Below are 27,053 nucleotides of genomic sequence, written 5' to 3'. Positions count from 1 at the left end.
ATGGTTTCTTTTGCTGTGCAGAAGCTTTTAAGTTTGATATAGTCCCATTCATTGATTTTTAGCTTTCACTTCCTTTGCCTTTGGAGTCAAATTCATAAAATGCTCTTTGAACTCAAGGTCCATAAGTTTAGTACCTATGTTTTCTTCTACGCAGTTTATTGTTTCAGGTCTTACGCTTAGGTCTTTGATCCATTTTTAATTAATTTTGGGACATGGTGAAAGATAGCTGTCCAGTTTCATTCTTTTGCACATGGCTTTCCAGTTCTCCCAGCACCATTTATTGAAGAGGCTGTCTTTTCTCCATTGTATGCTTTTTGCTTCTTTGTCGAAAATTATCTGTCCATATTTATGTGGGTTTGTTTCTAGTTCTCAATTCTATTCCATTGGTCTGTGTGTCTGTTTTTCTGCCAATACCATGCTGTTTTATTGTTGCCCTGTAGTACAAGCAAGTCAGGGAGTGTGATACCTCCAGCATGGTTGTTTTTTCTTAGAATTGCCCTCTTGAAACTACCTTTGCTGCATCCCCAAAATTTTGGTAGGATGTAGTTTCATTGTCATTTTTTTCTATGTATGTTTTGATATCTCCTCTTATTTCTGCTTTGACCCAGTCGTTCTTTAAAAGTATGTTGTTTAATCTCCATGTATTTGTTTTTTTTTTTCCTGCTTTCTTTTTGCAGTTGATATCCAATTTCAAAAGCCTTGTGATCAGAGAATATACTTGGTATGATTTCAATCTTAAATTTGCTGAGGCTAGCTGTATATTCCAATATATGTCTATCCTTGAAAATGTTCTATGTACACTAGAAAAAAATGTATAGTCTGATGTTCTAGGATGAAGTGCTCTATAAATGTCAATTAAGTCCATTTCATCTAATGTGTCATTTAGGTCTGTTATTTCATTATTTATTTTCTGTTTGGATGATCTATCCATAACTGTCAACGATGTGTTTCGGTCCCCTACTGTAATTGTGTTTTGGTCAATTTCTCCCTTTAGTTCTGTTAGTAGTTGCTTGGTATATTTCAGTGCTCCCTGATTGGGGGCGTAAATATTGATGACTGTTATGTCTTCTTTTTGTATAGTTCTGTTTATCATTATGAAATGTCCATATTTGTCTCTTGTTACCTTTCTTATCCTGAAGTATGTTTCACCTATATCAGTATGGCAATACCTGATTTTCTCTGGATACCATTTGCTTGGAGTGTCAATTTCCACCCTTTCACTTTGAGTCTATGTTTGTCCTTGTAGCTGAGATGAGTCTCTTGGAGGCAGCATATGGTTGGGTTTAGTTTTTTGATACAATGTGCTACTCTGTGCCTTTTTATTGGTGAGTTCAGTTCATTTACATTTAGGGTGATTATTGATATATGAGGATATCCTATCATTCTATCGTTGGTTTTCTGGTAAGACTGTGTCTCCATTGTTTCTTTGCCTTTTTGTTGTTGTCTATTATTTCTGTGTGGTGGTATTCTATGATTTTTTCCCTCTGTTTCTTCTTTTATTACATTGTATATTTCAGTTCTGGTTTTTTTTTTTTTCTACAAGTGGTTACCAATAAGTTTATGTAAAAGAAAGTTTCATATTTACAGTATTCCATTTTCTTCAGAATGCTTACTTTTTCCATTCCCATATTCCAGTTCAGGCCTTTACTCTCCCCCCTTTAATTTTTATTTTATCCCTATTTATGCTGATTTGAATAGCCTCATTCAGTATTTCATGTAGTGTAGGTTGTGTGTTAGAAAATTGCCTCAGCTTCTCTAAGTCTGGAAAGGTCTTTATTCCTCCTTCCTATCTGAAGGATATCTTTGCTGGATATATTATTTTTGGCTCATTATTTCTGTCTTTCAATAGTTTGAATATATGAGTCCACTCCCTCCTGGCCTGTAGAGTTTCTGCTGAAAAATCTGATGATAATCCAGTTGGGTTTTCTTTGTAGGTTATTGTCTTCTTTTCCCTGGCTGCCATAGGATTCTTCCTTTGTCATTAATTTTTGACAGCTTCAATACAATGTGCCTTGGAGAAAGTCTGTTGGGGTTGAGGCAATTAAGTTTTCTATTTGCTTCTTGGATTCGAGGATCCAGTGCTTTCCACAAGTTTGTGAAGTTCTCGTCGAGTGTTTGTTTGAATATACTCTCTGTTCCCTTCTCTCTTTATTCTTCTTCTGGTATGCCCATTATTCTCATAGTGCTCTTTCTGATGGAGTCAGAAAGTTCTTGAGAGTTCTTTCATTTCTTTTAAGTCTCAAGTCTCTCTTCTTCCATCCCTGTCATTTCCAGACATCTATCTTTCCTCCATACTACCTAAGCTGGCTATTTCATTCTTCATTTCTTTCACTGAGTTCCTAACCTGCAAAAATTCTATTTGGTTCTTTTTAAAAATTTCAATCTCTTTGGTAAAATGTTCATTTTGTTCTTTGATTGTGTTTCTGATTTTTTTAAACAGCCTACTTTGTGTTTTCTTGCATCTCATTGAGTTTTTTAAGAACTGCAATCTTGAATTCTCTGTCATTTATCTCACACATTTCCATATCTTTAAGTTCATTTTCTGGAGACTTTTCATTTTATTTCTGAGCAGTCTTGTTATCTTGGTTATTCATGGCAATTAGTGATTTATTATTTCTCTTCCTAGACATCTCCAGGAGTGGGTTCTGCTAGAGGTTGATAGAAAGAGGTCTTTCTTTTGTTTTCCAGTAGGTGTTGGTAGAATGTTTTATTTTCTCTCTGACCACAGCCTTTTATTCTCTCTCACACTGTAGTGTTATATTTTCTTTGCACTATTCCAGCTTCTCACACAATGGGGGGATTCCCTGGAAGTCGTGCTTCTCCTCTATAAACAGTTTACCTGGGTCATAGGGCTCCACCTCTGTGGGGTGATGTGGAGAGCTTCTTAAGTTCCAAAGGATTCCAAAGCTCTGAATCCTGCACCAGATTCAGAGCCCACGTGTTTCAGAAGCTCTGTTTACTCCTGCAGGGATCCACCCAGATAGGTGGGGACAGGGGCAGGGTGGGTTGTGAGAGGTAGCCCAGAGCAATGGCTGCGACCACTACCATAGCGAGTCCTGCTTCCATGGCTCCCTCCCTGTTGCCAGAACTAGTTGGGCTGTGAATCGGTGTCTGCAGATCACAGTTCTCAGAACTGCAAATATTCTGTTCTTTTGATCTGACACTACTACTGTTCTGCTTCTTGCACTGGGCTGGTGGTGCCGGGGTGAACTCTGGGAGGGTAGGGAGAGATTGGCTAGGCTCAGTGCCTAAGGTTTCCATTTTCTCCTCAACAGTGAGGGCTTAAATCTCCATTTTCAGCCTTCTCCCCTCAGTGTTTGCCCGGAGGGCTCTGCCGTGAGCGCTGGGTTCAGCCATGTTTTATGCTGTCCCCTGAGCCCTGTGGGCCATAAGTGGAGCCCTAGCAGTCTGAGTTCTCCCTCTCCCTCAGCTGTGGTAGTTCCAGAATACAGCGAGCTTGGAGCACTGAACTAGGTCTGCACCCACGCAGCCCCATCACTGCACTTCTCCCTTCCCTCCTCCCCGTTCATGGAATTTGCCCATGTAGCAGCAAGGGGCTACATTTTATGTGGCCACAGAATTTGGGTGTTGAAAATGCATTCACCATGAACACTGAGATGGAGTTGAAGGAACAAAACACTATTTATTAAGTGAGGCAGTAAGTAAGATAGACAGAATAAAGCAAAGTAAGACAAAGAGTAACAGCGAGTTCTCACCACCTGAAGAGTATTTCCAGGGCGCTGGGGAACCAAGACAGTGTCTTGGCTTCAGGTGTGTCTGGAGAGCATCCTCGTTGGAGAGTTCCTACTAGGGCTCCCTTGGGAAACTAATTTTATAGTGTTTTTTCCAATAGATTACCAGTGAAAAGAATGTTAGGCCATAATGATTACAATCAGCAAGCATGGGGACAATGAATCACAAGTTTCAGGGTAATTATCTAGGGTAGAAGGCAGGGGACATATTTTCGGCAGGTACATGAGGTTTCTATGGCCACAAGGCAACCTACGTGATTCTCTTCATGCATTCCACCGGGCGGGTCAGCTATTGTTCAACCAGGAAGGCTGGCGAGGTCTTCCCGAGTTTACTCCTGCCACCTGGACAGAGCGTTCCCCTGACAGAAGGCACAACGAGGAACCTAACTCACATTATATTTACAGCCCACCGTTAGATGATTTCAGTAGTGTGCCTCTGAGTCTTGCCTGTCTGCTGCACAGGGAATCCTTTGTGGAGTTATAGTTGTTCAATTCGTTGTAAATTCTAGGGAAGATTTCAAGAGGCTCATTTTTATGATGTCATGTCTTTATTACCAATTCTGAAGTATATCAAACACAAAACTATGTCCCACATAAAACTAACAAAGGTGGTTTGTTCATAAAGTTACCACAAAGGAAACCATCTTCAATCACTTTCATTTCAGCAGAGTTCAAGGGTGTTAGAAGAGTAGGTTTATTGAGGAAAATGAATAAATACTGAGTCATGTGATTGGCAAGTGTTTTGTTGAGATATGGTTTTCAGAAGTAGGAGAGACCTCCTAAATTGTCTTCAGATATATTTGTCAATCATTGGTTGGTTTTAAGCAGGTAAGCAGTTTGGAGAATTAAAAAAAAAAAAGGCAGGATTATTCAATGTTAGGGGTAGAGAGTGTTTTGAGACTGCTATTTTCCTGTAAGAAGTTGGGGTTGTTATTAAGTAGATATTGGTGGTATTCTCCCCTTGATGTGTACAAAGCTTTTTCATCTGACTTCTACCCATATAATTTGGAATTTCTGGAGTTGTTTTAATGCTCAGTAAAATGATTTTGAAATCAAGGCTCAAAGCTTTACTTCCAGTGAAAGAAGCAGATTAAGCTAATGCTCAAAGGGACTTTCCATTCAAATTGAGGGAAATGGATGAACAGGTGAATTAAATACAAAAAAAAAAAAAGAGCTGAATGTTGATAATGACTGTGAAGAGCAAGTTTAGGGAAAAAGTTCATGGGAGGGGAGTGACTATTTTAAAAAATAGTTCATGGCAGGCCTCTACAACCAACCTGGGTGGGTAACATTTAATCAGCAATCTGAAATGAGTGTGGGAATATCTCATGCAGAGGAACCAGCTAACACAAAGAAGCTAAGACAAGGGCATGGTTGGAGCTGTCCAATATTGCTACAAAACAGTGTGAATGAAATGGGATGAATGGTAGGAATGTGATAAAACATGATATAGCTTAAACTAAAGTATAAATGAGTGAGTGGCATTAACTATTTCCAAACATTTACTGCCAAAAAATGAGTAACATTATTAACTTCAGTGCAATTTCTAAAACAAAATGTGAAGAGTTGGTACTCAAATGATTAAGGTAAAAATGACAATCATATCCCTTCTTTTATTCTAATATGGCTATTTACCTTTGAAAACTTTCACAAGCATACATATGCTTTTTCTTTCCAAATCCAGTAATGACTTAAACATTAGTTTATTAAGCTGTTATAATTATTTACCTTCAGATAAAATGTGCCAAGAAAAGCATGAACTTCATTAAATATACTTCATATGAAACTATCATTATTCTTTTCTGCATTTTATTTGACTGGAACTATATTCAACTAAAAATATAAATCAGACAAACTTTTGTTCTAATATCCCAAATGGCCATTAACATTTGAGGTATTGTAGGGAGTAGATCTAAGAGGAATGAAACAACTTTTTGTAGATTCTATGTCACTAAGACAAAACCTAGAGAAAATTTTGTCTTCTCAACAACCTTTCTGAATGCACTCTTGACCTCTCTGTTCCTCAGGCTGTAGACCACAGGATTCAACATGGGGATGAGCATAGTATAAAACACAGATGCGATTTTGTCTGTGTCCAGGGAATGACTGGAGCTGGGCTGTAAGTACATGACGATGACAGTCCCATAAAATATGGAAACTGCAACAAGATGAGAAGCACAGGTAGATAAAGCCTTCTGGTATCCCTCACCCGTGTGCATCTTCAAAACAGTAATAAATATGAACAAGTAGGAAATCAATATAACAAGAAGTGCAAAACATACATTAAAGGTTGAGAGGAGAACAAGAATTAGTTCACTAATGTCTGTATTTGAGCAAGCCAGAGTCATGACTGCTGGAACATCACAGAAAAAGTGATGGATCACATTGGACATACAAAAAGAAAGACAGAATGTGTCTCTAATGTTAATAGAAGCATTCAGAAAGCCAAGGACATAAGAGCCTATGGCCAGACGTGCACACACACCTGTTGTCATGGTGGTGGTGTAATACAGGGGTTTGCACACTGCTGCGTAGCGATCATAGGCCATTAAAGCCAAGAGGTAACTTTCCACAGTGGCAAAGACTACAAAGAAGAACATCTGAGCAGCACACGCATTGTAGGAAATGACCTTGTCTCCTATAAGGAATCCAGCCATGACCTTTGGAGTGATTGCTGAGGAGTAACAAAAATCTACCAGAGAGAAGTTACTGAGGAAAAAGTACATGGGAGTGTGGAGACGAGAATCCAGCAGGATCAACATGATCATGCCCAAATTCCCAATCAGAGTGATGAGGTAAACGAGGGTGAACATTATAAAAAGGGGAACCTGAAGTTCTGGGACATTGGTTAGTCCTAGTAGTATGAAATCAGTCACCTCTGTATTATTCTTCATGGATGTCACTTGAGAACCACAAGATAACTGTAACAACATGAAGTAAAGGAATACAGTGGTGAACAAAGAAGGGTTGCACAGAAATCGAAATGCATAAGCATTATTTTATTATAGCAATAATTAGATTTTCAATATTCTTTTAATGACATTACAATTTAGTGATAACTTATCTATACAATAATAGAGTTTTGTAGAGGAAGGATTTTAACGTATCATCTTCCCAACTTCTTAACTTTGTATGCGAGTCAACCAAATCAAAGGAGTAATGAACCATCCAATGTCACATGCCTGGAATGGATTGATCTCCAAAACCAGATTTTTTGAGTCTTCTAATAACTTATACTTCTATGGTGCTCATGTGTATTCATTCAATACTCTCATTATCCCCATTAGATTGATTAGTTATTATGCCCATTTATACATAAGGTAACTAGACAACAAAGAGATTGAATAATTCATTCAAATTTACATGATTATTAAGACACAAAAGCCATGCTTTAGACCCAAACAGAATGGTTCCCAAACTAAATGTTACTAATAAATTTGAATTGATTTTAATTTTGTTCAATTTACATTTAATAATTGAATCCTTTTACCAAGTATAATCCTTGGGGTTGCACAATTCAGTAATTCACAAATGCATATAGATGCAGTGAGATAAATGCAGCATTAGAGATGAAATACAGCCTAGTAAGGCAACTCTAAAGAGACGCTGTAGAATTGGGTGTAAAATATTGGGCTGTAGGGTGATGTATGTATGCATTCACATATAAGCCCTACCTTTTACTATCTGGGAGTCACTGGTCCTAAACTAAGCTTCCGGAGCCTCATTTTATCCATCAGTAAAATGAAGGTGATATTGGAGCCTACCTCAGAATTATTGTGAGAATTAAGTGAAATAATCATGACAAGCAGTTCACACAGTGTGAGTGTTATCTGATGAGTGCTATCTATAATATTATAATTAGAATGTGATGATAGTGTCTGTTTAGGAAAGGTTTGTGGAAATATGCAGAGATTCAAGGTGTGGGTGGATTTTGAAGTCTGGTAGCTTCATTTTTGATTTGCATTTTTTACATGCTATGTTCACTTAGATCTTTTGTTTCTTCCAGTATTTCTTATTCTGTCCCACCTCTCCTACATTAGTCGCTTTGTCAACCAGTTTGTGTGAGAACCCAGGGATCTTCAAGTTCTCTTGCTTATTTTTGTCCTTTTCATCAACATTTTAGTTTGTGTTGAAAGACTTATACTTTATCTTACACTCATTCTTACTGTCATTACTGTCAACACTTAGTTGGATCACAAATACTGAGATTTGAAAATTTATGTCTGCGGAGTTGACTCTAGCCCTGCAGATTGTTCATGAGCAAGCACAATAGTTTAAATCTTTATATATATTTGAAGTCTTTGGAAGGACATCCATTTTCTGGGAAGCTACTATTTGCCACCATCTTCCTCTTGGCCCCTCCACACATTACATATGTGGAATTTCCAGTGTTTGTGTTTATAAACACATCATTAAAATAATAGTATAAGTTATAGTTTTGTATTTAGCATTTGCTAGATTTTATGATGGCTGGTGTGTTCTTATTGGACCCACATAGACAATCCAGTATACTATTACCATCTCAAAATCTTTAACTTAATCACATGTGTACAATATGTTTTACCACGTAAGAGAATATGATCACAAGTTCCAGTGATTAGAATTTGTGCATATTTGGGAGTCATTATTTAGACTGTCATAATGAGAATAAAAAGAATATATAATAGGTAAATTATCTATAAAGTAAGAGATTGTTGAAGCTGAGGTATCTTCACAGATCACGGGCCAACCTCGTAATTGTGTATATTAATTAGCAAAAGGGCAGAAAGAGGTATTAACTTATCCAAGGTCACATATCTGGAATGAATGTATTCCCAAATTAGATATCTAGAAGTCAGTAACGGTTTTAACACCATGCTTATGTGCTAGTTTATCTCATAGATAGACAGAAATCAGACAAGGCAGACAGTCAGATAGGCAGGCAGACAGAAAGAAAGAGGATGGGTGAATGGATGGATGAATGAATGGATGATGCATGAATAGATAGATGGAAGGGGAGATGGAGAAAGAATGTGTGTATACATATCTATACACATATACATATAAGCTCATTTACAGTTAAGGAAATGGAGGATTTGAGAGATTATGTATCTTTCTAAAATTCTACCTTGTTTGACTCTTCAATTGTCACCCCAATAAACTTTAATTAAAAAAAAGAAAAAGAAAAAGGAAACATAAAAAAAGAAAAAAAAGATTCAAACCCTTCTCCAGCTGATACGATTACCTGTGTCTTTTATCGTTGCACTATTATATTTTCTAAATGTGCAAGTAATTAAAAGGGACACTATGGGGAAATGGTATTGAAAATCGAGCAAGAACTTTGGTAGTTTCCTGATGACCCTTCTGCAGTTTAAACATGGTGTTTCATCGTTTGTGTTAGTTACCCCTTCGTGGACAGGCCTATACATAGCAAACAGGATGCATTTACCATCTACTCAATGAGAACATCATCTATCCTAGGAGCTCATCCTCTGAAGGAAAGCAGCATGACACTTCATAATTATTACTGTATTATCTGCTGAATGCAATGCTTTTACGTTTGAATGCTAGGTCTGTATCATAATTTGAGAAAAAGTTTTCAAACAGCTAGAGATCTGAGCTCAAAAAATTACAAAATGTGTGGCTACCCCATTGCTTCTGCATGAACTGCATTTATCACTAAAAGTGTATATTGATTATAAAAGCTTACCATGTTCCTTGAGAGAAGAAAAAGGCAATCTTGAAATGTGAGTCTGAAATCAGAAGTTCATCTCAGGAAAAATGTACAAATAATTTTGGAGAAACTGTCTCTCATGTACTGGTCAGAAGTTTCTAATATCCCTGAGGTATGAAGAGATGGAGAAAAAATCGTTAACATGGAGCTAAGAAGCCTGGGTTCAAGTCTTTTATCTACCATAGATTTTTTTTCTGGGTACTTGATAAAGTTATTTACCTTCTGCTGAGTTCAGTCTCCTTATTTGTGATATAAAAACAAAATCGTATACTTCACAATATTGTGTCTGTGAACAGCAAATGAGGGTGGGTCTATAAAAGACCTTAGTAAAGAATTATCTTTTCAACATGAATAAATACAATTTTTATCGTATTTTCCTTTACAGTCTTTAAATGTTCACTGCAAATAGTTTAAAGAAGGTCAAGTGTGGACTAAAAAGTATCAGCATTCATTTGAATAAATGGTGACTAAATCAGCTCTGCTCAGAGTCTAGTCTCTATTAAACAACGTCATGTGGAGTCATAATGAGATTTCAGAGACTAATAAATGAGAACCAGGCGCAAATTGTACAGGCACATTGCTCCGGGGGGAACAGGACCCTTTTGAGAGCAATCAGTTCCCCTTATCTTATTTACCTGGGGAAGAAGCAATTAAACTGCACACAGGGATGTAGTTTGGTATGTTGAGTAGCACATAGATGCATTTTCAGCAATTCATATCATTCCTCTCCCTTCACCTCATTTTTATTAAGGTGTAATGTACATACATGAGCAGTGTATTTAATTCATTTAATTTACGGTAATTATTGATATTTGAAATATCTTACTAATTTTTTTTTTTTGTACACAAAATATTTCCTTTTTCCCCTTCCTATTCTTTTGGGTGTTCTAACCAAATATTAGGTAAGTAGAAGTGTTAGGAGATTGATAAATAATATCTTTATTTTCTTTCCTGCAGTTGCAGTAAACACACAAATGTGACAAATGAGAGAAAGACGGAGGTTAAATCAACCTTAATACTGATAAGTTAATTCAACAATTTGGTTCAGGTCTTTAGGCAGTTGGGCTCTTTCTACCATGAATTACCCTCCTATTGCATAGGCTGTGTTGTGCCTTGTCTACAACCCACAGCAGTCGTTGTCTCTGGGCAGGCATTACTTATTATGAAAACAAGAGTAGCTGCGCTTGGAATGAAGGCTTATCTTGCTGCAAGAACATGTTTGGTCTATATGTGAACCATGTACTTTCTCTGGTGGCCGCCATGGCAGATAGAAGTAGAGTGACAAATACACCAGATTCTTCATCTTTCAGGTAATATAACTCTGAGGCATGTTTATACAACCTTCAAGTGGTTCTTGGTATAATTAAGCCCCAGTTGTCCACATACATAACATACTCAAATGAACCGTGTATTGGCTTCTTTCTCATCCCTGATTCACTTTCTTACTACTCTATCAGTGTTTTCTGCTATTAACTCTCAAACTATTTGAAATAAAATCCTTGTGTGTATATACCACATCTTCTTTATCCAATCATCTATCAAAGGACACTTTGGTTGTTTCCATGTCTTGGCCACCATAAATAAAGCTGCAATGGAATACTATTCAGCCATAAGAAAAGATGAAATAGTATCATTTGTGACAACATGGATGGATCTTGAGATTATTATGGTAAGCGAAATAAGTCAGACAGAAAAAGTCAGGAACCATGTAATTTCACTGATATGTGGTATATAAAACTGAAAACAACAAAAGAGCAAGACAAGCAAATACTCATAGACACAGACGATAGTTTAGTGGTTACCAGAGGGTAAGGGGGAAGGGGGGATTTAGAAGAGGGTAAACGGGGTCAAATATATGGTGATGGAAGGAGAACTGACTCTGAGTGGTGAACACACAATATGATATATAGATGATGTATTACAGAATTGTACACCTGAAATCTATGTAACTTTACTTCCGTTGTCACCCCAATAAACTTTAATTAAAAAAAAATCCTTCACTCTGGGTCTGCTTATGGAAAACCTAATCTAATGTATATCTCTCCTTTGACAGGAAGATCCTATCTCATTACCCTTAATATATAAAGAGAGCACGATGGAAGATTCTCTCTTGAAGTTTATAGAGTTTTTATAGTTTAGTTCTACCCAAATAACTTCAAATTTCTTGAGTTACTTAATGCTCAGTAAAATAATATTAAGATCAAGATTCAGAGCTCTTTTTTTTCCCAGTAAAATAACCAGATTAGGCCACTGTTCACAGGGAGCTTCCATTCAAGTTGAGAAATATAGATAAACAGTCAAACAAATAAATACAGGAGCTGAATGTTGTATCAACTATGAAGAATGAAGCAGGCTGAGAAAAGAAGGTCTAAGCAGCGTGAAGTGACTATTTTATAAAGTAGTTCAGGGAAGGCCTGTATGATTTCCCTGAGCAGGTAACATTAACCAGCAATCTGAAATAATTGGGGAGCATTCCAGGCAGATGAAACAACAAATACAAACCTGCTGGTGCATGGAGTTGTCCAGGAATACCAAGAAATCAGTGTTAATGGGGTGAATGGGTAGGAGAATGATAAGACATGATATAGCTCAACTAAAGTATCAATAGTGGAACTAAACATTTCAAAACATTTCTGCCAAAAAAAAGAATATGGTACTATTAATATCAGTGTATTGTTTTTTAACATAATGGCAGTCATAGGTTAAGGTAAAACATGACTTAATATTCTCCCCACTTTGAGTCTAATACGGCTATTTATCTTTTGAAATTATGTGAACATATTTCCTCTTAATAAAACACTCAGTAATGACTGAAACATTAATTTATTAAGATGCTGTTATTAATTATGAATCAAATGTGCTAAAAATCACATATACTTTGTTAAATAAATTTTATTAAAAATAATTATCATATTTTTCTGCATTTTGGATGCTTGGACCTGTTTCAAAACTAAAGGAATAAATAATATTGACAAAATTTTATGTTCTACTACCCGACATGGCCATGCACATTGAGTTAGTACATGAAGCACATCTAAGAGGGATGAAATAACTTTTTGTAGATTCTCTGTCATTAAGATGAAACCTAGAGAAAATTTTTTCTTCTCAACAACCTTCTTGAATGCACTCTTGACCTCTGTTCCTCAGGCTGTAGAGCACAGGGTTCAGCATGGGGATGAGCATAGTATAAAACACAGATGCGATTTTGTCTGTGTCCAGGGAATGACTGGAGCTGGGCTGTAAGTACATGATGACGACAATCCCATAAAATATGGAAACTGCAACAAGATGAGAAGCACAGGTAGATAAAGCCTTCTGGTATCCCTCACCCATGTGTATCTTCAAAACAGTAATAAATGTGAACAAGTAGGAAATCAATATAACAAGAAGTGCAAAACATACATTAAAGGTTGAGAGGAGAACAAGAATTAGTTCACTAATGTCTGTATTTGAGCAAGCCAGAGTCATGACTGCTGGAACATCACAGAAAAAGTGATGGATCACATTGGACATACAAAAAGAGAGACAGAACGCGTCTCCAAGGTCAATAGCAGCAGTCAAAAAAGAAAAGACATAGGCGCCTATGATCAGATGTGCACACACACCTGCTGTCATGGTGGTGCTGTAATGCATGGGTTTGCACACTGCTGTGTAACAATCATAGGCCATTGAGGCCAAGAGGTATTAATAACTTTACCCAGTGGCAAAGACTACAAAGACGAACATCTGAGTGGCACACACAGTGTAGGAAATGACCTTGTCTCCCATAAGGACCCACCCATGACCCTGGGAGTGATTGCTGAGGAGTAACAAAAATCCACCAGAGACAGGGTATTGAGGAAAAAGTATATACTTGGGAGTGTGGAGACGAGAGTCCAACAGGATCAACCTGATCATACCCAGTTTCCCAATCAGAGTGATGAGGTAAACGAGGGGGAACATTATAACGAGAGGAACCTGCAGTCCTAGGACACTGGTTAGTCCTAGCAGGATGAATTCTTTCACCTGTGTATTCTCCATGGATGTGATGTGAGAATCACGAGGTACTCTGTAGTACAGAAAAGTAAAGGAACACATTGATTAACAAAAACCAGCTGCATAGAAATTGAAAATACAAGCATTTTTTTATTAGAACAATAACTTGATTTTTAATATTCTCCATTTCTAAAGCATAGCCATGAGAACACAATTTAGTGATAACAGTGATAGACTTGAAGAGAAAGGATATTTTCAGATCATCTTCCCCACTTCTTGATTTTGTACACGAATAAACTGATTTGCAGGAAGTGCTAATGAATTGTCCCAGGTCACAAGCCTGGAATGAATCCATCTCCTAAATTAGATCTTTTGATTCTTCTAACAGGTTACACTTATACTATAGTGTTCACATGCCAGGGGCTTTACATGTATATATTCATTTAATCCTCTCATCAATCCATTAGATTGATTTGCTATTTTCCGTATATATATATATATATATCTAAGTTACCTTATATGAATATATATGTGTGTGTGTGTGTGTGTGTGTGTGCGTAAATATATATATATATATATATATATATATATATATATATATATATATATAAAATCTCTATTATCTCTAATATCTCTATTGCCAAGTTACCATATGTGTATATGCAAGTTACCATGTATTCATATATGGTAACTTGGCAATACAGAGAATGAGTAATTTATTCAATGTTACACAAGTATAAATGGACAAAGCCAAGGTTTAGACCGAATCAGAGAGGTTGCCAGCCTAAATGCTGTTAATGAATTTGAATTAATTTTAATTTCATTCAATTATATTCAGTTGTCTCTAGTGAACGGAACTTAACTCATAGAGTAGCATAGTTGGGTAATTTGCAAATAAATGTATAGTAGATGCCATGGTCTAAATGCAGCATCAGAGGCACATACAGCTGATTTCAGACTCATAATTCAGGATTGTTGATGGTAGCCATTCTAACTGGTGTGAGGTGATATCTCATTGTGTTTTTTATTTGTATTTTTCTGATGATTAGTGATGTTGAGCATGTTTTCATATGTCTATTTGCCATCTGTATGTCCTCTTTGGAGAAATGTCTCTTCATGTTCTCTGCCCATTTCTTAATTGGGTTGTTGTTTTTTGTTGTTGTTGTTGTTGAGTTATATGAGTTCTTTATATTTTTTGGATATCAGCCCCTTATCAGAGGTGATGTTTGCAAAAATCTTCTTCCATTTGGTTGGCTGCCTATTTATTTTGTCAATGGTTTATTTTGCTGTGTAGAAGTTTTTTAGTTTGATATAGTTTCATTCATATATTTTAGCTTTTATTTCCCTTCCCTTTGAGGTCAAATTCATAAAATCCTCTTTGAACCCAAGGTCCATAAGATTAGTGCCTATGTTTTCTTCTATGCAGTTTATTGTTTCAGATCTTATGTTTAAGTCTTTGATCCATGTTGAGTTAATTGGTACATGGTGACAGACAGCGATCTATATAATAAAAAATGTTGGAGAGGTTGTGGAGAAGAGAACCCTCATACAGATTGGTGGGAATGCAGATTGGTGCAGCCACTATGGAAGGCAGTGTGGAGGTTCCTCCAAAAATTAAGAATAGAATGATAATATGACTAAGCAATCGCTCTCCTGGATATCCACCAAAAAAAATCTGAAAACACTGACTGTAAAGATATATGTGCTCCAATGTTCGTTGCAGCTTTATTTACAGTGGCCAAGACATGGAAACAACAAAAGTGTCCTTCAATAGATGATTAGATAAAGAAGGTGTGGTATATATACACAATGGAATACTACTCTGCCATAAGAAAAGATGAAATAGTGCCATTTACAACAACATGGATGAATCTTGAGATTATAATGCTAAGCGAAATAAGTCACACAAAAAAATCAAGAACCATATGACTTCACTGATATGTGGGATGTAAAACTGAGAGCAACAAAGGAACAAGACAAACAAACAAAGAAACAAAAAGTCATAGACACAGACAATAGTTTAGCGGTTACCAGAGGGTAAGACAGGAGGGGAGTGGTAGATGAGGGTAAATGGGGTCAAATATTTGGTGATGGAAGAACTGACTCTGGGTGGTGAACACACACTATGATATACAGATGATATATTACAGAATTGTACACTTGAAATCTATGTAATTTTATTAACCATTGTCACCCCAATAAATTTTAATAAAAATTGTATTTTAGCAAAGCAGAAAATTAGCTGTGCTTCTTGAAATGCACTAGACAGCTATCTAAAAGGTTTATATTATGAATTATATACTATAATTATCAGTTGTTTAAAGATTCAACATTTTAATACAATTGGACTCAAAGCTTAATTATTTTATTTATTCATTTAAGAAGCATTTATTGAGAATCTAATATGAAATAGATGCTTATTTCTGTATTGTGGATCATGTTGTAAACAAAGCGGATAAAGCCACTGCTTTCATGGAATCTAAATGCTAGTTGGGGAAGACATAGAATAAACAAATGAACAAATAAATACACAATAGGTTCATAAGGACTATGAAGAATAACACAGAGTGAATAACAGTGTGCATGGGAATCTACAGTGACTATTTTATAAAAGGAATCAGGAAAGAAATCTATAATAGAATAACATTTAAGCACCAACTTTAATGATAAGAGAACATTCCACACAAGGAGGAGCAAGTACAAATATTCTGAAGCAGGAACATGTTTGGAGTTCTCAGATTGTAAAAAAAGAAAGATAGGAAGAAAATCGATATGAACGAAGTAGGGTAAAGGAACTGGGGGGGGGGCAACAAAACATCACTTAACAGAAGTAAACATGTAAGATCAGCATTAACAATTTCAAAGCATTTCTAGAAGCAAAATGTACAACATTGCTGGTTTCTACTCCAATAGGTAAGTTTCCCCATGGGGCACGCATGCACCATGTTCATGGTCTCATTTGTAGCCCTATTTTGTGTGTATTTCTTTTTAAATTGTATTTATTTAAGTGTGTTTTTCCAGGACCCATCAGCTCCAAGTCAAGTAAGAGTTTCATTCTAGTTGTGGAGGGTACAGCTCACAATGGCCATTGTGGGGAATATAACCAGCAAACTTGTTGTTTAGAGCACTACATTCTAACCAACTGAGTTAACTGGCAACCCTATTTTGTGTGCATTTGCATTGAGGTGGTAGAAAAATTGCATGTGTAATAAGTGAATAAACCAATATCCTTAATAAGAATTTTGAAAAGCAGGCCCCAAGACATCTTAGCATTCTTGTTCAGGTATTACATTTTGGGATATAATGTGTACTTTTTCAGGATGAGAGACTTTTGAATAGGCAATGATATGCCTTCAGGAACTTAATTTCATTGTAGCCTTAATGAAACTAGTTTACTGCACATGTACAACGCTAAAATCACAATCCTAGAGATAATTTTGCCTCCAAAACAACCTTCACGAGAGCCCTCTTGACCTCCTTGTTCCTCAGACTGTAGACCACAGGGTTCAACATGGGGATGATCATAGCATAGAACACGGAGGCCATTTTGTTTGTGTCCATGGAATGGCTGGAGCTGGGCTGTAAGTACATGAAGATGACTGTCCCATAGAAGATGGAGACTGCAGTGAGGTGGGAGGCACAGGTGGATAGAGCCTTCTGATATCCTGCAGATGAGTGCATCTTTAGGACGGTGATAAATATAAATGTGTAGGATATCAAAATAACCAGAAGAGCAAAAAAGACATTGAAGCTCACTACACAAATAAGAACCAGCTCACTAACGTGTCTATCAGAGCAAGACAGAACCATGACTGCTGGAATATCACAGAAAAAGTGATGTACCAGATTAGAGTCACAGAAAGAGAGAGTGAAAGTGTCCCCGGTGTGGATGGAGGCATTCAGGAGACCACAGACATAGGAGCCTATGACCAGACGTGCGCACATACTTGTCGTCATAGTGGTGGTATAATGTAGGGGTTTGCACACTGCTGCAAAGCGGTCATAGGCCATTGAGGCCAAGAGGTAACTTTCCACAGTGGCGAAGGCTACAAAAAAGAACATCTGAGCAGCACACGCATTGTAGGAGATGACCTTGTCTTTTATAAGGAACCCAGCCATGACTTTGGGAGTGACAGCTGAGGAGTAACCAAAGTCCACCAGAGACAGGTTACTGAGGAAAAAGTACATGGGAGTGTGGAGACGAGAGTCCAAGAGAATCAACATGATCATCCCCAAATTCCCAATCAGTGTGATGAGGTAGATGAGGGTAAATATTACAAAGAGAGGGACCTGCAGTTCTGGGTCATTGGTTAGTCCCAGGAATATAAACTGTGTCACTTCAGTACTATTCTTCATCAATGTTGAGAATCACAAAATGCTCTGTGGCTATGAGGAGAAACACAGTGATAAACAAACAAATTTGAAAAGTGTACCTACAGTATGTATTATTTTATTATAGTAATAACTTGTGTTTCAAAATTCTCCAGATAAAGAGGGGCTGACAACAAAACTGAGTGCATTGATTATATATAGATTTACATATTGCTGATTCTGAAGAATCTTCATGGAGCATCTGCGCAAGTTTAAAATTTATCGGTTTGTAAATTGAGATATAGAAAATTAAATAACTTGATAAATGGCTTGTCCATAGTGACTATATTTGCCAATTCACTTTTCCCAAACCTAGTAAAAGCATATACATGCATGTTGCTCACCTACCAGAAACTGCTCTAGGCACATTAAATGTACATTCTTTATATCCTCTTAACAATATTATGAGTTTGTTTTTATATCACGTTCATTTCAATTATTATGCAAAGAGGTTGAGTAATCTTTTATATTCAAACACATGTGAATGGACAGGCCATGCTTTGGATCCCAGCCAACCTTTGAACCCACACTGAGTGGATCCTAAATCCAATGGTCTTAATTGTATCTAAAATAAATTGAATTTAACTCAATTTACACTTATTCTTTGTCTCCATTGGCCCAAACTCAGTGCTTGGGGTTTCACAGTGAAGTAACTGAGAATCAGATATATGCATAGTAGATGTGGTAGGGTAATTGGAGCAATAGGAACACATACAACCAACAGAGGCAAGACTGGACTGTTCCCGATCTTAAGGGGAATGCTTTTAACTTTCCTCCTGTGAGTATGAGGTTAGCTGTAAGGTTATCATATATGGCCTTTATTATGTTGAAATATGTTCCCTCTATTCCCACTTTGCTGAGAGTTATTTTTATTTTTTTATCATAAATGGGTGCTGGCAATTCTGAAGAGAAGTCAATGCATTAGGTATAGAGCCTGGGCTCTGGGGTGAGGTGCATATCAGCCCTAAAGTTTACTATCTAGGATTCATTAATCCTAACCTAACTCACCTGAACCTCATGTACCCATTGGCAAAATTAAGACAGTAATAAGATATACTTTATTTATAGTATTATTGTGAGAATTAAATAAGGTAACATTAAAAAGCCAATAAATGCTGGGTGTTTGGCACAGTTGGATGAATGCTAGCTCTAATATTACCATTAGGATGGGATAACTGTGTTGGTCTTGGAAAATCGGTGGTGACCTGCAGGTTTCAGGTGTGCAAGAGTTTTGAAGTCTTGATGCCTTCCATTTAATTTGCCTTTTCTCACACACTAGGGTCACTGAGAGTTTTTGTGTCTCCAGTGTTTTCTCAGTCTGTCTTTACTTCTCCCATACCATTGGCTACTCCCACAATTCCAGGTGAGCCATTCTTCTGCTTTATTTCTTCCTTGAAAGCCAATCCATATTTTCACTTAAAATGGCCCCCTTTTCTTAAACTCATTCTTTCTCACATAATGTCATATCATAGCAGAGTCACGGAGATCCCAGGTTTGAAATTTCCTTGTTTATGAGCTGTCTTTAGCCTGTGAATCTACTTTGGAGGCAAGCACTATGTTCTAAAATGTTTTCTTTGAATCTGTTCTTGTGTAAGAACAGTATTTTAAATGTTTTATTTCAATTTGAAAGACATACATCTTCTGCTAACTGCTAATATTTTCCTCCTAAAACTTTTGCAAATTCACTTCACAAGACTATCCCATGATAACATTAGGTTTGCAACGTTTAACACACTTGACCACTTTTATCATGCAGTACATTCTAGAACCAATAAGGACTTTGTGTGTTGTGTGTCTGTGTGTGCAAGATAGGTAGTCTTATCATTCCTATTTTACCATTAAGGAAATTGAGTATTTGAGAAGTTATGTGATGCTCTATAATTACACAGCTAGTACGTGAGAGAGTCATTATTCAAGAGTTAAATCCACTTTTCATCTAATCAAAATTCTATGTTTGTAACCATTCGCTGTCAACATGCGTAGATGAACTAGTAATAAGAAGCATGATATTATAAAGACAAGTTTAAAATGCAGTTTAGATCTTGTTAATTCATATTAGACATTTTTGTAGTGTAAGGGTCATTTCTGTCTTTTGCTCTTTTTTTGTTTAGTTTGTTTGTTTGTTTTATCTCCAATGATAATGGCAACACTTGGTGAACAAGATGAACTTATCTCTTGATCATGAGACAATCATCTATGCTATATTTTAAATTAATTTAAACAAGTTTTTAATTAGTTTCAGGTGTGCAGAACAACATAGCTATATTTTTTTGTTCATAGCTTTGGAAAAGCATAATGATGTTTCATAAGAGATCAGTAAACTCCCTACTGATGAAAATTTTGACATTTATACCCCAATCTTACTTCAGTGTTTTAGAAAAACATTGAAAATATCTATTTCTATTCTCAAATAACTCGAAGTAGGTATAGCTGCCCCACTGATTTTGTGTGAATTACACTTATCACTAAAAATTTTTATGGAATATACATGCTTACCTGTCTGCTGGGAGAGAAGGAATAGTCAATTATGAATAGTGTGTCCAAAATCAGAATATCAGCTGTAGAATATCACAAACACTATTAGTGGAGTTCTCTCTCAGGTAGTGTTATTAAGGTTCCAAAGTCGCTAAGGCAGGAAGAGTTGGAGGAAAGAATATTAACATGGTTCAGTTTCTGAACCTACCAGGCATTCTTTCTGTGCTCTTAGAGTCGTCACTTACCTCCTCCTTATTTGTAAGATAAACATAATCATATTACCCCTGTCACACAATTCACAGAACAAGCTAGAGAAAATCTGTAAAACATCTCAATAAGAGATTCTCATTTTAAAATCAATGCACATACTTTTTATGTTGGGGTGTTTTTCCTGACTATGGTTGCAGGCTCATAGCAAACCCTGGGATAAGGCCTCTGTGTACCAACAAGTGTTAATATTCAGATGAATAGATGACAAGCCAATGGGTTCATTGTGCAGACTGGTCCCTCTAAAATGATGTCATGTTGAGTCATATTAGCATTTCAGAGGCTAAAGCATGGGGATGTGGAGAGAATTATAGAAAGATGGAGCTCTCTGGGAATCTCCCCTGTGAGGGCATCCAGCGCTCCTCATCCCACTTTCCCAAAAAAGAAGCAATTACACTGCCTGTGGGGACATGCTGATTATTTTCATTGTACGCATGTTTTTGTATTACTTATTTTTTCTTATTTTTGTCCATTTATAATTAATGTATAATTTTCATGCACTGATATCCACAATTTTAGTGTATAGTTCTAAGAACTTTTTCAAATATATGGTCAAGTAATCACTATCACCTAAGCAAATTCCTATGATCTTTTGGTAAACCCCTTCTCCCACCCACTTCCCCTGACAACCAATAAATTATTTTGTCCAAATAAGTTTGCCTTGTAAGAATGTCCTTAACTTTAATCCTGGAATATATACAAGTTGAGTGTGTAATCTTTTACTTGGCACTTGAGGTCCATCCACATTGTTACCCGTGTCAGTTTTTACTGCAGAGTAGTATTCTATTACATTACAGATTGTCTATCCTTGTCTGCAGTTGAGGAACATTTGCGTGGGGTCCAGTGTTTGGTAATTACATATAAACATTTGTACATTACATATAAACATTTGCCTAAACATTTTTGTGTAAACATAGGTTTTCATGTCATTTGGGCAAATATCTAGGAGTTGGATTGCTTGGTCATATGGTAAATATATGTTTATTTGAATGAGAAACTGTCCAACTCTTTTCTGAAGTGTCTCTACCATTTTGGTTTCCCACCAGTAATGCATTCAAATTGTTTTAGATCTTTACCATTATTTGGTATTTTAAAGTTTTTAAAATGTAATTAACTTTTATTTCCTTTTCCTTTTTGCTTTTTCTCAAACACATCTCAAGAAGTCTCTTTAGCAAATCTTTTTATAAAACACCTACATAATTGACCATCAAGTTCTGCATTAGGAATGTTTTTCTCCACCAAAAGATATAGATTTAGTCCTTCCTTTTGACAGTGACCTCAAGCCGGCATTTCCAAGCTGAATCATCACATTACACTTTTATTAAAGCAGGCAAGAGTCATGGTTACCCATGTGTTCTGGGCACATTTTGCACAAATCAAATTTGCTTTACTTTAAATTTGGGTAAGCAATATAGCCTCTTCACACTTCAACTTCTCTCCTATAGGAGGAAGAAAATAATTATCTTTTCATCCTCATAAGATGTTCAAAATTATCACATGACATGTATACCAAGTGTTTCATCGTGTATCAGATGTTTCATAAGGTTATTTATTATTTATAGAAATTGATATTGCAGAGATCATAAAAATAATGGAACTCAAACAAACAATCTGCTAACCCATATGTGCTTGCCCCTTTTTCAGCGAGGGAGAAACATCTAGTAGTTCTAGGCAATGCATTGTGGGAAGTATAGATATATTGGTTGAAGCATACACACTGCCCTTCAGTTGTCTTTTCTCCTGCCATGGTAATCATTAGGCTTACTGTTCCAGCAGGAATAGCTCCTCTTTTTTCAAAACATCTATAATTCATATATTGCATTATGGTTTCTCATAAGTATTTAGGCTTTCTTATTTTTTTTTTTTTTGCTCCTCTTCCTGTATGATTTAAAATGACCTGTTTTCAAGTTCATTGATTCTTTCTTCTGCTTGATCTAGTCTTATCATAAAACTGTTTATTGAATTTTTTAGTTCAGTCATTGTATTCTTCAAATCCAGAATTTCTGTTTGGTTCTTTTTCATGGTTTCTATTTCTGTTGTACTTCTCATTTTGTTTATATATCATGTCCTGATTTTGTTTAGTTGTCTATCCAAGTTCTCTTGTAATTCACTGAGCTTCCTTAAAATAATTATTTTGAATTCCTTTTCTAGCAATTCTCAGATCTACATTTTTTTTTAAATTAAAGTTTATTGGGGTGACAATTTTTAAGTTACATAGATTTCAGGTGTGAAATTCAGTAATACATTATCTATATCTAACAGTGTGTGTTCACTACCCAGAGTCAGTTCTCTATCCATCTCTATATATTAGACCCGATTACCATCTTCTAGAGCCTCTTTCCCCCTTTACCCTCTGGTAACAACTAAACTATTGTCTATGTCTATGAGTTTTTATTTCTTCATTTGTTTGTCTTGTTCTTTAATTGTTTTCAGTTTTATATACCACATATCAATGAAATCATATGGTTCTCTACTTTTTCTGTCTGACTTAATTGCTTAACATTATGATCTCAAGATCCATCCATGTTGTGACAAACGGTACTATTTCTTCTTTTCTTACTTCCGAATAGTATTCCATTGTGTGTATACACAACGACTTCTTTATCCATTTATCTATTAAAGGACTTTTTGGTTGTTTCCATGTCTTAGCCACCGTAAATACAACTGCAATGAACATTGGAGCACACATGCCCTTATGGATAAATGTTTTCAGATTTTTTTAGGTAGATGCTCCGGAGAGGGAATATGGTAATTCTATTCTTAAATTTTTGAGGAACCTCCAGACTGCCTTCCATAGCACCTGCACCAATCTACATTCCCACCAACAGTGTATGAGGGTTCCTTTTTCTCCACAGCCTCTCCAACAATTGTTACTATTTGTCTTGTTGATGATAGCCATTCTAACTGGGGTGAGGTGATATCTCATTGTGGTTTTTATTTGCATTTCTCTAATGATTAGTGATGTTGAGCATTTTTTCATATGTCTATGTGCCATTTGTATGTCCTCTTTGGAGAAATGTCTCTTCAGGTCTTCTCCCCATTTTTCAATTGGGTTGTTTGTTTTTTTGTTGTTAAGTTGTATGAGTTCCTTGTATATTTTGGATATTAGCCTCTTTTTGGAGGCGCTATTTGCAAAAATCTTCTCCCATTCAGTTGGTGCCTCTTTATTTTGTCGACTCAACTATATTGATTCTTCCAATCCATGAAAACAGAATGTCTTTCCATTTGTGTCTTCTTCACTTTCTTTTAAAAATGTGTTATAGTTTTCAGCATATAGGTCTTAAACTTGGTTAAGTTTATTGCTAAGTATTTTATTCTTTTAGTTACAATTGCAAAGGAATTTTTTTTAAATTTCTTTTTCTGAGATTTCATTGTTAGTATATAGAAATGTAGTGGACTTTTGTACGTTGATTTTGTAGCCGGCAACTTTACTGTATTCATTTCTTATTTCTAATAGCTTTTTGGTGGAGTCTTTAGGGTTTTCTATATATAGCATCATGTCATCTGCAAAGAGTGACAATTTAACTTCTTCATTCCCAATTAAGATGCCTTTTATTTCTTTCTCTTGCCTGATTGCTCTGGCAAGGACTTCCACACTATGTTGAAAAGCAGAGCTGATACGGGACATCCTGAACATAGAGCAAAGGGCTTCAGTTTTTCACTGTTAATTATGATATTAGCTGAGGGTTTGTCATATATGGCCTTTATTATGGTAAGGTATTTTTCTTCTATACCTATTTTATTAAGTGTTTCAATCATAAATGGGTGTTGGATCTTGTCAAACACTTTTTCTGCATCAATTCATATAATCATATGATTTTTGTCCTTTACTTTGTTTATGTGATGTATCACATGATGGATTTGAGGATGTTGAACCATCCTTGTGCCCGGGGATGAACCCCACTGGGTCATGATGAATAATCTTTTTAATGCATTGTTTCATTCGATTTGCTAGAATTTTGTTTAGGATTTTTGAATCTGTATTCATCAGAGATATTGGTCTGCAGTTTTCTTTTTTTGTGTTATCCTTACCAGGTTTTTGGTATCAGGGTAATGTTGGCCTCATAAAATGCGTTAGGGAGTATTGTTTCTTCTTCAATTTTTTGGAACAGTTTGAGTAGCACAGGTATTAGATCCTGTTTGAAGGTTTGGTAGAATTCACTAGTGAAGCCATCTGGTCCCAGACTTTTGCTTTTGGGAAGGTTTTAGATGACTGATTCCTTTTCCTTACTGATGATCAGTCTATTTAGATTTTCCAGTTCTTCATGATTCAGCCTAGGAAGGCTATATGTTTCTAAGAACTTGTCCATTTCTTCTAGGTTATTGAATTTGGTGGTATGTAGTCCTTCATAGTATTCTTGGATGATCCTTTGTATTTCTGTGGCATCTGTAATAAATTCCCCTCTTTCAGTTCTGATCTTGTTTATTAGTGTCTTTTCTCTTTTTATCTTAGTGAGCCTAGCCCAGGGTTTGTCAATTTTGTTAAACTTTTCAAAGAACCAACTCTGTGTCACATTAATTTTTTCTATTGTCCTTTTGTTCTCTATTTCATTTAGTTCTGCTCTGATTTTTATTATTTCCTTCCTTCTGCGGACCTTGGGTTTCATTTGTTCTTCTTTCTCCCGTTCTTGAAGACGTAATGTGAGGTTATTTATCCAGGATTTTTCTTGTTTCTTGAGATAGGCCTATAATGATATACATTTCCCTCTTGAAACAGCTTTTGCTGCATCCCAAAAATTTTGATAGGATGTATTTTCACTCTCATTTGTTTCTATGTATATTTAGATCTGTCCTCTTATTACTTCTTTGACCTGGTCATTCTTTAAAAATATGTTGTTTAATCTTCACATATTTGTTTTTTTTCCTGCATTCTTTTTGCAGTTGATATCTATTTTCAAAGCCTTGTGATCAGAGAATATGCTTAGTATGATTTCAATCTTCTTAAATATGCTGAGGCTAGTTTTATGTCCCAATATATGGTCTATCCTTGAGAATGTTCCACGTAAACTGAAAAAAAATTTAGTCTGATGTTCTAGGATGAAGTGCTCTATAACTGTCTATTATGTCCATTTCTTCTAATGTGTCATTTAGGGCTCCTATTTCTTTATTTATTTTCTGTTTGGGTGATCTATCCATAGCTGTCAATGATGTATTTAGATCCCTTAGTATAATTGTGTTTTGGTCAATTTCTCCCTTTAGTTCTATTAGTAGTTGCTTGGTAAATTTTGGTAATCCCTGATTGGGGCATAAATATCGATGACTGTTATGTCTTTTTGTTGTATAATCCCCTTTATCATTATGAAATGTCCATATTTGTCTCTTGTTATCTTTTTTATCCTGAAGTCTGTTTCATCTGACATCAGTATGGCTAGAGCTGATTTTCTTTGGATACCATTTTCTTGGAGTGTCAATTTCAACCTTTTCTCTTTGATTGGGTGTTTGTCCTTTAGCTGAGAAGTGTCTCTTAGAGGCAGCATGTGGTTGGGTTTAGTTTTTTTGATCTAATCTGCTACTTTGTGCTTTTTTATTGGTGAGTTCAGTCCATTTACATTTAGGGTGATTATTTATATGTGAGGATTTCCTATCATTCTGTCTTTTGTTTTCTGGTAAGACTGTGCTTCCATTGTGTCTTTGCCTTTTTGTTGTCTATTATTTCCGTGTGATGGTATTCTATGATTTTTCCCTCTGTTTCTTCTTTTATTACATTATATATTTCAGTTCTGGATTTTTTTTTGAGTGGTTAATATTAAGTTTATGTAAAAGAAAGTTTCATATTTAGAATATTCCATTTTCTTCAGCATGCTTACTTTTTCCATTCTTATATTCCAGTTCAGGCCTTTACTCTCCCTCCTTTTATGTTTTGGTAGTCACAAATTACCCCTATTTATGCTGGTCGAATAGCCTCCTTCAGTATTTCTTGTAGTGCAGCTCATGTGTTAGAAAATCCTCCCAGCTTCTGTATGTCTGAAAAGGTCTTTATTTCTCCTTCATATCTAAAGGATATCTTTGCTACATATATTATTCTTGGCTCATAATTTCTCTTTCAATAGTTTGAATATTTTATTCTACTCCCTCCTTGCTTGTAGAGTGTCTGCTGAAAAATCTGCTGATAATCTAATGGGCTTTCTTTGTAGGTTACCGTCTTCTTTTCCCTGGATGCCTTGAGGATTTTTTCTTTGTTGTTAATTTTTGACAGCTTCAGTACAATGTACCTTGGAGAAGGCCTGTTGGGGTTGAAGTAATTAGGAGTTCTATTTGCTTCTTGGATTCGAGGATCCAGTTCTTTCCACAAGTTTGTGAAGTTCTCATTGACTATTTGTTTGAATATTCTCTCTGTTCCCTTCTCTTTCTTCTCTTTCTGGTATGCCTATTATTCTTATATTGCTCTTTCTGAAGGAGTCAGAAAGTTCTTGTAGAGTTCTTTCATTTCTTGTAAGTCTCAAGTCTCTTCTCTCTTCCATCCATGTCATTTTCAGATTTTTATCTTCGATGTCATTGAT

General features: G+C 36.0%; 2 protein-coding genes and 1 pseudogene across 2 annotated transcripts; all 3 read right to left on the bottom strand.

The window, feature by feature from the left end:
* Positions 1-5,695: 5,695 nt before the first annotated feature.
* LOC117031041 (olfactory receptor 5B17-like) lies at positions 5,696-6,649 on the bottom strand. Its single transcript, XM_033121324.1, has one exon. It carries the CDS (start codon positions 6,644-6,646, stop codon positions 5,696-5,698), a length of 951 nt encoding a protein of 316 aa, XP_032977215.1. The 5' UTR covers positions 6,647-6,649.
* Positions 6,650-10,004: 3,355 nt separating this feature from the next.
* LOC117031038 (olfactory receptor 5B17-like) lies at positions 10,005-13,485 on the bottom strand (annotated as a pseudogene).
* A 3,372-nt stretch (positions 13,486-16,857) lies between these two features.
* On the bottom strand, positions 16,858-17,796 carry LOC117030759 (olfactory receptor 5B3-like). Its single transcript, XM_033120984.1, has one exon. It carries the CDS (start codon positions 17,794-17,796, stop codon positions 16,858-16,860), a length of 939 nt encoding a protein of 312 aa, XP_032976875.1.
* Between the last annotated feature and the right edge of the window lie 9,257 nt (positions 17,797-27,053).

This window comes from Rhinolophus ferrumequinum, chromosome 11 (genome assembly GCF_004115265.2).
Source record: "Rhinolophus ferrumequinum isolate MPI-CBG mRhiFer1 chromosome 11, mRhiFer1_v1.p, whole genome shotgun sequence".
In the NCBI taxonomy this organism is placed as follows: domain Eukaryota; kingdom Metazoa; phylum Chordata; class Mammalia; order Chiroptera; family Rhinolophidae; genus Rhinolophus; species Rhinolophus ferrumequinum.
This window is presented reverse-complemented; position numbering and strand designations above follow the sequence as displayed.

What these genes read in the sequence shown, in the direction of transcription:
- LOC117031041 (XM_033121324.1), bottom strand. Translation starts at nt 6,646, where the DNA reads ATGAAGAATAATACAGAGGTGACTGATTTCATACTACTAGGACTAACC.
- LOC117030759 (XM_033120984.1), bottom strand. Translation starts at nt 17,796, where the DNA reads ATGAAGAATAGTACTGAAGTGACACAGTTTATATTCCTGGGACTAACC.